At 35.6% G+C, this 13070-nt stretch overlaps 1 protein-coding gene across 1 annotated transcript; it reads right to left on the reverse strand.

The window, feature by feature from the left end:
• Positions 1-358: 358 nt before the first annotated feature.
• Positions 359-13066, reverse strand: LOC126819262 (HAUS augmin-like complex subunit 3). Its single transcript, XM_050547210.2, has 14 exons — positions 13025-13066; positions 11388-11573; positions 10815-10934; positions 10314-10397; positions 9045-9156; positions 8479-8667; positions 7023-7165; positions 6215-6349; positions 5472-5655; positions 4483-4635; positions 3957-4053; positions 3033-3177; positions 2721-2895; positions 359-1636 (listed from the first exon to the last, which is right to left on the reverse strand). Exons 2-14 carry the CDS (start codon positions 11561-11563, stop codon positions 1508-1510), a joined length of 1842 nt encoding a protein of 613 aa, XP_050403167.2. The 5' UTR covers positions 11564-11573; positions 13025-13066; the 3' UTR covers positions 359-1507.
• Positions 13067-13070: the final 4 nt, after the last annotated feature.

Consider the following 13070-nt stretch of genomic DNA (forward strand, 5'->3'; position numbering starts at 1 on the left):
TAAGGTGTGTTAAGATGAAATTTGTATCATCAATTAATTGAAATATTCTAAAATAGTACAATTTGTTGACCAGAATAAAGATTGGGACATATTATTCAGTTACAACAAGAGTGGTATTGAGCCTTTAATACCGGTAATAGATTACAACAATAACAAGATTAGAAGCTCCATTTACACTCAACAAATAAAAACATTAGAATAAATATGATTAGAAGTTAGCAGGATATCAACAAACAAAGAATTCTCAATCTGATATCCCACAATATGAAACATGTTTGGACGGGGGGCGACAACAATATACGACCACATTTCAATGTGGGCGTATAAAAATTAACAACTCACAGTTTTTAACAAAAACTTCATGTTTATTATTTACAGAAATATAATTTATATTTTCATTGTTTAATTTTACATATTATTGTTTAAATAAACTAGTTTCAGTAGCCATCAATTATAGTCAGCTGAAATATTGCTAGCCGGATGTTGACAGTGTGGTTGACAAGGCATGAACTGGGTGTAGGCGTGGCCTGCCTCTTGTTTTTGTACGCCGTTCAATCGTCCATGATTGTTCTACAACTTGAAAACAATATGGCGATTATTTAGGGGGTTAATTTTTTTTTATTTGATTATTTCTGTAGTTTTGTAATCGGAGTTCAGCTTTAACCGTTGTATTCATTTGTAGTCAGTCTTTGAGGATATACAACTCGAGTATATTACACACTCCTAATCTTATATCTCAATATATGAAATATAAACTTGCATCTGGATAACCATGTCTACATACTTGTCATAGCTATCATCAACAAGTCACTCACACAATTGAACCAATGGTCAATGTGATCCTGATTATTTCCAAAAAGCCTTATATATTGAGTTAAAGATTTCGAGCAAGATTTTTGTGCTATTCAATATATTTTGGTGTTTAATTTGCATCAACAGGGTCCCAATTCAATGGGGGTCAATAACTTTTAAATAAGAATTCAAGGTACATGTATGAACAGAGAGAGAGAGAGAGAGAGAGAAATGGGGTTTAAACTTTAAACCCAAGAAATTGAACAGACCACCCGACCTGTCACTACAGAGAGAGAGGAATGGGGTTTAACGTCCACTAGACACAAACCAGGTCATTTCGGGACTAACATATGTTTCAATTTTATTCCCATAATTCACTTGCGCGTAGGGGTCTTTAGCAGTGGGAGGAAACCGGAGGACCTGGAGAAAACCCACAAGGTTGGTGTCACGTACAGACAGGGAATCGAAAACATGGTTCCTGACTCAATGGGGTTTAAATCCAAGTAATAAAACTGACGATCCTACTCCTTGTCACGTACAACCAGGGAATCGAAAACCACACCACTTGACTGAATTACAGACCTTATGATCTAAAGCCCAGGGATTAGACTATTCGGCCATCAATCCCCCCCTGTATTAACACTGTGTAATATAACACAGGTATTACACCATTCAGCCATCGATCCCCCTGTATTAACACGGTGTGATATATTATTTACTGAACTTGAATGGATTGTATTCTGTTGGTGACTTGTTCCATAGCTTGATTTATTCTCTCTGGATTCATAAAAAAATCCACAAAAAATGTTCTTTCTCTCGATAATAGTCGGTCATCTTTTAAAGCCTACAGTAAAAATTACAAATAAAAAAAACAGTTAGCCATTGAACAATTTAAAGGGGCATTATATAAGATAAAGAGCTGGTCAAAAATAGATAATGCACCATGAATATATTGAAAATTTCATTCAAATTACTTTATTTTGAGCCAAGTTATCACTGTTTGTAGTTTTGACAAGATGTGTGCATTGATTGTAACCATGGTACTGGTCATTCGAGTCTTAGCCTTGCATCTCCACTTTTAAATTAAATCATTAAATGGCCGAACCGTTCTAATCTACTTAAAATTGGAGCAATCTGGTGGCAATCGACACAAACTAGGTCATGTCAAGACTAACATATGGTTCAATTCTTTATTTCAATAATTCGCTTGTGCGTAGGGGTCTTTAGCACTGGGAGGAAACCGGAGGACACAGAGAAAATCAACAAGGTTGGACAGGCAACCCTACTCTTTGTCACATATAACCGGGAATCAAAACCATGTCAGTATGGACAGACAGGGCTGACAACAATATACAGACTACATTAAAATGTGAACCCAAATTAAAAGGGTTCTATTATGTCCAATCTGAAAGACTCTGTGCTGTTATTTACCAGCCCTTAAGTCAGCAGGGGGAAACCATGGTGGAAAGTCCAAAGGAACTTGTGCGGGTATGACGAGGATTAAACCCAGGACCTCCTGGACTTGTGTTTAACTCGACCCAATCATCTTTTAAAATGAGCTGAAGAATAAAAACTGGTAATTCCTAATACAGAGAGAGAGAGAGGGAGGGAGAGAGGGAGAGAGAGAGAGGGGGAGAGAGGGAGGGAGAGAGAGAGAGAGAGGGAGAGAGAGGGAGGGAGAGAGAGAGAGAGAGAGGGGGGAATCCAACACCATTTAAATAAGAAACTTTGATGGAATCCAAGTCATACAGTGACACCCGTAAGAGTCAAAACAGAGTCAAAACTTACTTTCTAATTTGTGTAATTGTGTTCTCTGATGATGAAGTAAGTTTTATAATTACGTTACATGCTATAAAAGATAGTTTTATCATATCCTTGTTTTTATAACCAGATTAAAATATAGTCACATAAAAAGAAAATCAACTTACTGTTTTTTTGTTATTAATAACACGTAAACTATCAACTATGGTGGCCTCCAGTTTTTTTAACATGTTATCTAAGTTTTTAATAGCATCTTGAACTGGAGGTGGACTTAAAACAGGTTGACCAGTTGTACTTGATCCTTCATAAATACTTCGTTCACATATTCTCACATTATCTTCCCTGGAAATATACACAAATATATAAATATCATTTCATGAAATATTACATTATATTCCCTATAAATCTTTACAAAAAATAAAAATTATAAAGACACAAGGAGGGGTGAAAGTCAGAAAGAAATTAATAAGTAAACTTACAATGTATGTAATTTATCGTAATGTTTGGTAGCTGTGTTTAACATGGCTGTATAAGCGTCTTGATGATCTTGTTGTAATTTGTCTCCACCTTCCAGTAAACTAGAATATGTTAAAAACAGTTGTTTCTCTACGCCATCTCCATCAACTGAAAATAATTATAACATTACATCATGATTAGTTGTCAATCAAATACTGGTTTCACTTTTAAAATATTTTAACAAATCAAGTGAATGGATCTGGAGGCCAGCCGTAACATTCCACTTGGAGACAAATATACAGTAGATCTACTCTTCTTCAAGCACACCACAAGCACACCACGAATATAAGTGTTGACTTCAATTCTTTGTCCAATCTCAACGACTAGTTGTTAAGAACACTTTCTACTGTGAAGGTTTTGAAAAAACCTCAGCAGGGCTGGAGTCATTACATTGCCAATGTAGAAATGAAATGGGGGTTTAACGTACTACTTTTCTTCTCCGATTGGGCTAATGAAGACGGGCATAATTAATTACATTACCATTACTTTTTAAATGTAATCATTACAATTACTTTCTCATTTTTAGCAATGTAATTAATTACCATTACCAATTACATTGAAAGTAATTAATTACCATTACCCATTACAAAGAATGTAATTAATTATCATTACCAATTACATTTTCGGTCCACGCCAGGATGCGAAACCCAGCTCATCCTAGTGGAGTTTGCCCTGGTCACTTGAATACCACGACACACTTTCATCTGTTATCAAGGATTTTTTTTTACAAGCACACCAAAATGTACAATTTTTTTGTCGTATCTGAAGACTAAGGATACTTTCCTTACCACGGGTTTGAAGAATCCTTTGAATCCGGGTCATTCTTATGGAGCATGTCCTGACCAATCAACCACCGTGGCAGTCCATTATGATGTAATGTTACGTACCTAAGATATGATGTAATCTAGTTGTAGCAGTATCTCTTGTATCAATCGTTCCTCTCTCGTATTTACTTGCTTTTAAACTAGGATCATCCATTACAGTCTGAAAACATAAAAACAACAAATATGTTGTTAAATTACTCAGCACCGCTCGGCAAAGTAAAAGTTCTAAACTCAACACTCATTATCTAATCTGGCCGAAAAATCCTTATAAAAACCGTCAACAATTTTTTACAGTAAAAAAAAATGGAAATAAAATTGTCCTTTGAGAAATGAGCATTTGTGCAAATCAGGTTCATTACTTTGTAGCAAATTGATAAGCAACGGTTAAGATTTGATGTGAATCCGGTTATCAAGACCCCCAAGTCTCTTTATCCCTTCAAGTTTCACGGATCTCTGTTGATCGTTGTACATCCATAGTAGTGTCTGTCAGGGTGTCTGACTTGAAATCATATGATTAGAGTTTGCGAAGAGTCATAACTTTCACCAATGATGTACAAGACTATGAGACTGGGCAATCAGGACTACATACCATTCTATTTTTCCAGTCTTTCAGATGTTGTTGTAATTGAAGTCTGATGGCTGTAAGATGACGATGTATGTCCCTGTGATGTCGTGCTTCAACTTCATACGCCATTGTTAAAAATTCATTTCTTGCTCTTTGGTTAACGAGCAGTGCAATAACCTGTTGAAAAACATTTATTAAATTATAACCGCGCACAGAGCACTCACTTGGGTGGATGTGGCGCATTATCAAATGCAATATATTATTATTATCATATTAAAAATTCAGGAAGAGAAATTAGTAGATTTTAAAGGCAGATAATTTTATTTAATATATCTAATTCGGATTGCCAGAGGAATGATGTAGGAAGGAGGGTCTGGCAAGGAGCATCAGTCTGCAGTTCAGATGGGACAAAAGAACTAAGTACGATGTAAACGTTGGTGTGAACATAAAAAACAAAAAAAACTTGACAATTGTAATTTGATGAAGAGCAGATATAAAAAGCCAGTGTTCATGTAGTCTTCATGGAAAATTCCCCTCACAGCACACACTGCATGGTGTACGCCCGTCTTCATTAGCCAGAACTGGTCACATTTACGCATAAAATTTCAATCTCCCAAATACACGAGTTAATCAATTATGATGTTTAAATTAAAATATGCATACACGAAACATATGGTTCAATTTTATTTCAAGGTTCTTTAGCAGGAGTAGGTGGGAGATTGTCCAACCTCGTTGGTTTTCTCTGGGGGCCTCCGGTTCCCTCCCACTGCTAAAGACCCCTACGAGCAAGAAATTATTAAAAAAATATTGAATCATATGTTAGTCCCGAAATGACCTAGTTTGCGTCGAGTGGACGTTAAACCCCATTTCTCTCCCTCTCTCTCTGTCTCTTTATGAGTATGACCCAAAGCGCATGCATTAGACCAACACTACTGCATAAAGCCCATTTGTATGTAATCAAAGTTTTGAAATTGATGCTGTGTTCAGATGGCCTTAGATTAAAATGGACGTACCTTATCTTGATTGGAGGTAAAATAATCCTGTCTTGCTAGTTTAAGATTGTAATCTCCCGTTAATATATGTGTACCTTGTAAGGGAGCTAACTCTTTAACTAATAATGGTAGATCACCTTCAAGTAGAGTTGATAGATCTCGTCGAACAGTTTGTAAACTAGACTGTGTTTCTTGTAATTGTGTACTGGATAAACAACAACAATTATTAAAGATATGTTATGGAAGATTCTGAGCGAAAATAAGGATGTTGGAAGTTTAGACAAGATTAGCGTAGTCTTGATTTTCATTGCTACCACTGTTACAATAATAAACAAAGTCTTGATTATCCATTTTTAAATTAAAATAAAAAATGGTGATCATGTGTGATTCCGTTTCAAATCATGACCATCCGATGCTCTAGAAAGTTGAGTGTGGTCTTGTCCTATGAATAAATGTCTTATTAATAATTTATATAGCATTTGAAACCAAAAGAAAGACCTGCACTTGGCAGATTTACCTCTTGCATAATGTATCTTTACGTTTAAAATTAGAAATTACATATACAAGAATTGAAGACATACTATTCTTAACACTGCCATAGACTATGGCTTCTTATCTTCGAATAGTAACCATATAGGCCCCTTAAATCCCCTTTCAGTCCGTTTTCAGTCTAGATACAGATTGAACTGAGAAACAAGACCAAACAAATCGTGAATATTGATAGTTTGTCAAGAACAATGCATGAAATAAAAAGATTGACAAACCTTAATTTATTTGTATCAAGAGGAAAGTTTCCTGATTGTAGAAGATTTAATAAATCACTGGCTGTATTAACGGCACTTTTAACACTTTTATCTTCTACTATACTAAATACTCTCTCTGTTTCACTTAATGGATAACTGTAATATACAACATAGATCATGTTTAACACTCTACGATACTTAATACTCTCTTGATCTCACTTAATAGATAACTGAAATATAAATTATAGATCATGTTTAACACACTAGCTATGATACTTAATACTTTCATGGTTTCACTTAAAAGGGCATTATGGAAGATTAGATAAAGAGCTAGTCGTTATCACTATAATAGTTGAAAAATAGATAATGTAAATGGAATATGCTGAAAATACCAGTCAAATTGCTCCACTCTGAACCGAGATATAAGCATTTGAAATTTAGGCCTAGCCTCAATCATCATTACTGAAGTCTGTATGATAAAAAACATAGTCTCAATTAACTATTTTTGGGTTAAATCATAATTGAGCATGGAGCGGCAAATCGGATTCAAATCCAGCAAAAATTCTGACATATAATTAAGATGCCATCAAGAGTTGATTATGGTCTTGTCATGATAATAAATGTCTAATTAATAATTTAGATAACATTTCGGGCCTAAAGAAAGACCTGCAATAGGTCGATTTAGATCATGCATAATGTATGTTTAATAGATAGCTGAAATAATATAGATATTATGTTGTAATATATGTGGTATATATGTTGTAATATATGAGGTAAATGTTGTAATATATGAGGTATATGTTGTAATATATGAAGTATATTTACTTACATATGTTGTAATCTATTTAATTCTTTACAATCTTGAACTGTATTAGCCTCATTCTCACCATGTACCAATAAACTCTCAGGATCTTTTATCTCTAATAATTCAAACCTTGAATCTTCACTTTCACCTGTCATTTTACCTATATTCTAAACAACAATTTTACAAATAAAACATATTCTAAACAACGATTTTACAAATAAAAAGTTTCAATTTTTATATTGAAAGTAAAAAAGAAGAAAATAAAAAATTAATTGGCTTGTGAAACACCACACCACAGTACTTAGCAGAGATGGAATTTCCAATTTGTCTACAGGAGAGAGAGATGGGGTTTAATGTTCACTCGACACACAAACCAGGTCATTTCGGGACTAACATATGGTTCAAAATTATTTCAATAATTTGCTTACACGTAGGGGACTTTAGCACTGGCAGGAAACCGGAGGACCCGGAGAAAACCCAATAGGTTGGACAGGCGACCCTACTCCTTGTCACGTACAAGTGCTGGAACAATATATATCGTTGAATCGATGTATCACCCTCTCGTGATTCGTGTATTGAATCGCGAAACACTGAATCAATTTGTCATGATTCTTTTTTTGTCACTTTAGCAATTAACCTGTCACTCTTAATTATCCACGTCAAACATTATGCATAGGTACACAAACACCCTTAAATTGTTTTGGTCCTTATTTTGATCCACATCATTTCTACGACATCGCAATACATATTTTATCATACTTGCATTGCAAATACCCAGCACTAGACCAAAGGAGAAAACCCCCGGGGTTGGACAGGCAATTCTACTCTTTTTCATGCACAAGTTGGAAATTGAAACCACCCAACTGGACTCAATGACAGACCTTGTGATTTCACTGCACATTAAACCAATAGCCCACCCAACCCCCTGATTGGGCTGAGGAAAGAGAAGAAATAGAGTTCATTGTCTCGTCAACACAATACTTTGAATGAAATGGGGTTTGAAATCCTACTATTCTGTTCCAACTAGGCTAATGAAGATGGGCATACACCATACAGTGTGCTATGAGGAGCATTTCACCTGGACAGTGGCACTACGGCCCACTCTTACATCAAATTCCAATTGTCAAGGAATCTTTTATGTTCACGTTCATGAGCCTTTTTTTTATGTCCCATCCAAAAGACTAGACAGCTGTCCTTGTCAGGCCCTCCTTCCTGCACCTCTAACAAGGGGAAACCACATCGGAAAAATCCCGGTGAAATTTCTCTGCCAATACCGGGAGCGAACCCGCGACCACAATGATTTCATCATTTTGGGACTTCTGTCACGTTATTTTATCCTATGATGTCTACAATGATAGTGCTCGGAAGGAGAATGTCCGCCTATTCTTTAAGGCTTCCTTTTATGGGCACACCGGAAAATGTGTTTCTTCTGAGCTGATTCTAGGATTGAACCCAAAACATTTCATTCGATGATTCCTACCTGGAAGAACTGCTTTCTGGTAAAAACTGTAATTTCCTGTGTATATTTTTCTTCCGTTTGATAATAATCTTCAAGATTAACTTGTGATAAAAAGACTTCTTCATGTTGACCTTCACCTTTAGTTGCTGGGTTATAAAGGGACGTTACTCTAGATACTGATTTCATTAATCCATCCATGCTCTCATTAACCTAATGAAGATAGAAATAAACTGTTTAATATACACTTATATACACATGACTTCTAAACAGAAATAAACTAAAAGTGGTTTCTGCACAGACAAAAAACATAAAAACAGGAACAAACCATGGACAGTGGGCACCACAGTCTACTCTTATTTCTTGTATGTCAAATCCGAAAGACTCTGTTCTGTGCTGTGACAAGGAAGAAACCATGAGAGTCCATTCATCACAAACTAGGTCATTTCAGAACCAACATATGGTTCAATTTCATTTCAATAATTTACTTGCTTGTAGGGGTCTTTGGCAGTGGGAGGGAACCGAAGGACCCAGATAAGTGGGGAATCGAAACCACCGCAGTTGACTCAATGACAGACCTAAAGACCTACTTTAATATTATCTGTTTGAAGTTGGTCTTGGTGTTGTCTGTATTGTTTTTTAGCTTGACTTTCTAAAGGAGTTAATTTGGTTAGTTTATGACTTAGACTTGTATGATGAACACTGAAAAATATAATCACACAAATATTTATTTATTGATTCATTTTTTATCCACATAAAAACTGCACTGGATTATTTAACATTTAATTAAAAGAGAGATGGGGATTAAAGTCTAGTTGACACAAACTAGGTCATTTCGAGACTAACTTATTGCAATAATTTGCTTGCACGTATCGGTTTTTAGCAGTGGGAGGAAACCAGCAGATTCGGAGAAAACCCAGTGAGGAATCTAAACCACACCACATGACTCTGTGATCCAACAGGCCGGTGTTAACCATTCGACCCCCCCCCCCCAATCCAACCGTAGATAACCTCCTCTGGGTTGGATTAAACTGGATTAACAGGAGGCCTATCAAAAGATATAACCAAACAGGGGATTCAATGTCCTGTATATATCATCTTCAAAGGATGCTGAGTGACTGTAGAAAAATCTCAATTCATCATAATATATTTAAGTGGGGAGGCTACCCGAAAAATGTTCTTTTTAAATTTTAAAGCTATTGAACTGAAAATGGTACAAGTAGTTAGGAAATGTGATAAACAAGGGAAAACTAACATTTAAAAAAAAGGTGTTGTCAGGGTAACACATATTTTTGGAAAAAATATGAAAAACGTAGGTACATTATATCTCTGGCACTAATAAAGATAAATGGACTGCTTATTCTATAATGATAACCTTAAAACCAGAGTTTTTATCTATATTTTTTATAGTTTCTTGGACAATGGTGTTTAAAACATTTACCTCACCACAATATTTTGTCTTTGGAGAAATATTTTGATAACTTTTGAAATATTAAATATTATTCAGTTTGCTTTCTGTCTGATTCATAAAAAGTTAGTAACTTACTACGTACACCAAGAGTCTATAAAGTTGCCTACATGTTTGGTGAAACAAAACCCAGACCATTAACAATTCTAACAGTAACATCAATTAGAAACACAATTTATATGGAAAACAATCACTGGTTTATACACATATAGCTCGATGTTTCGACTAGTATTCTCTTATCGTTATCAAGTACAAATGATAATTAGTAAACTAAAAGGTAATATTTATAGTCATACAAAAATAAAGATTATAAACATGAATTATACGCTAGCAAAGACTGCATGATTTACAACTAAAAATCAACAATCAATTATGAATAAAAGATAAAAACCTCAATTTATTTCTTCTCTGTATCAGTGTCTCTTTCTTCTTTTTACTCATCTCTAATTCTTTTCTTAATCTCGAAATATCATCACTTCAAAAAAAAAAAAAAAATATCTGGTTTACAAAAAGACTTTCTGTGTAGCTCTGTATACATTTACAAAAATCATTGAAAATCATTGAAATTAGAGAGAGAGAGAGAAATGGGGTTTAACCTCCACTTGAGACAAACTAGGTCATTTCGGGACTAACATAGTTCAATTTAATTTCAGTAATTAGCTTGCGTGTAGGGGTCTTTAGCAGTAGGAGGAAGCCGGAGGACCCGGAGAAAACCCATGAGGTTGGACAGGCGACCTACTCCTTGTCACGTACAACCGGGGAATCAAAACCATGCCAGTTGACTCAATGACAGACCTTCTAATCCAACGTGCATGCATTAACCATTCGGCCATCCAACCCTGTCTGAGGGCTGGGAATAACAAACACATAAAAAAATGTGGGTAAAACTAACCTCAAAGATTCCTCTGTGATTTCAGTCTCATTATTTACAACTTCCATTTTTTTCAGAGCATCCTCGAGTTGTCTTCCATCTAATAAACCTTCGGTTGATTTGGACTCCAGGTCCTTATACCTGACAAAACATCAAATAAAATGAAATGGGGTTTAACGTCCTACTGTTCTGCTCCGACTGGGCTAATAAAGACAGGCAAACACCATACAGCGTGCTATGAGAGAAATTTCGCCCGGACAGTGGCACTACGGCCTTCTCTTAAATAGAATTCCAACCAAGGGTTCTTACATGTGCCAGCCAATGTGTACACAGGACCTCGGTTTTTCCGTCCTATCCGAACGACTATACATTGTCCCTTGCCCTCCATCCTGCATTACTGACAAGATGGAACCACGTCGGAAAATCCCAATGAACTTTCACGACCAATGCAGGGATCGTGCATGGGACGTCCAGGTTAGCTAGCTAACATCTTACTCACTGAGCCACCGTGGCTCAGTATTTGTATATGAATAGAGATTGGAGTACAGACATATTGTAAGACAGGGATATTTCACGTCATCCAGCGATACTTACTCTTGTCGGTCGCTTGCTGTTATAATATTATCAGAATGAACATTGTTCACAAACCAATCAAGAAAAGGTACAATACTCTCTTTTTCAAACAACCAATCAAACATCTGCGGATCTAACTCATCAACCTTGGGATACCCCAACTGACGTAAAGTTTCTAAAATCTGTCTTCCACTCATTCTACTACTTCTGAAATCAACAAATACATGTATACAGAAATGGGGTTTAACATCCTACTGTTCTGTCTGAGGACTTGTATACAAAATGACATGAGATTTCATTGAGATCCTACTTTTCTGCACCAACCATGTCTCATGAAGGTATACATGAGACAACTTATCCAAAGACAACTCATCCCAAGTCAACTCATCCCAATAAAAGACAACTCATCCAAAGATAAAAGACAACTCATCCCAACTTTAAAACATGGGTCGAGATATAAGACAACTCATCCCAACAAATGTAAGTGCTAGTTATATTTGTTTTTATACAATTGCTTTCTTTGAAGACCACTCAGACCATTCTGATTTTGTTATAAAAATATGTTATCTTAACATCCACTCGATACAAACTAGGTCATTTCGAGACTAACATACGGTTCAATTTTATTTCAACCAGAGGATGCGGAGAAACCCCATACAAGCTGGATATTGAAACCACTCCCTTGACTCAATGACAGACCTTATGATCTAACGTACAAGGGTTAAACCATACGGCCACCCAGTCCCCATAAATTTACATACAACCTAACTATTATTGTTACTGAGTTATGAGTAAACTTGTATTCATACTAACTATAGGCAGGATTGTTAACCCTTCTTTCTTTTAAATCAAATCAACCAGCATGCATCTCAGTTTATATTATGATTCAATCATAGCAAACATTTAGTATATATAGAGCGAAGCTCTAAAGAATCGCGCAAAGCTCTTTTCCGGTAACACAGGAGCGTAACTAAATCTGCCCCACAGACTGTTGATTAAAAAAAAAATTCAGACCGGAACCGGATACACTGGGCAAAAATAGCAATGCGCATGCCAACTTACCAAATCTCGCCCAAGCGAGATTACGCGACTCATAGAAATATTTTTATGACGCGTTTAATCAATGACGTTATATTATATTTCTGACGCCAATGAAAATAATTCTCACATTTTTGTTCTTTTTTTTTTAATCATACAATTTCGATCTAAATTAAATTCAATTCGGAAAAACGAGATTATTTAACATTACTTGTATCACTTGAAAAACTTAATTATGATGGTTTTATATTTAACAACAATCACACCAGCTTCGCTCTACTCGGGCAATGCCTGTTACATATTAATAAGTAGAGTGAAACTATTTCAGTACAATCCAAAGTGTATTAACAGGGCGAATCAACCCGCCAAGATGACGAGGTTACCGTTCGTGGGACTAGTGTATAAGCAACGATCAGTTTGTTACTTTGCACTTGCAGGTTTTTGTTTTTCTTGGAGGAGTTTTATACTCCTACATTTTACGGTCTTAATGTCAAAACTCTAGGCCCTAGTTATCTTAAACGAATCATATCTAATTGCTAACATAGATCTAGATATATGTTAATGTTTTCAACACTAAAATGAAAGAAAAACATATCAAAAAAGTATTTTGTTTTCATTACTGTCAACTTGCTTTCAGTTTGTTTTGGTTATGGCGCGCTTCCGGTG

Source organism: Patella vulgata, chromosome 4, assembly GCF_932274485.2.
Source record: "Patella vulgata chromosome 4, xgPatVulg1.2, whole genome shotgun sequence".
NCBI lineage: Eukaryota > Metazoa > Mollusca > Gastropoda > Patellidae > Patella > Patella vulgata.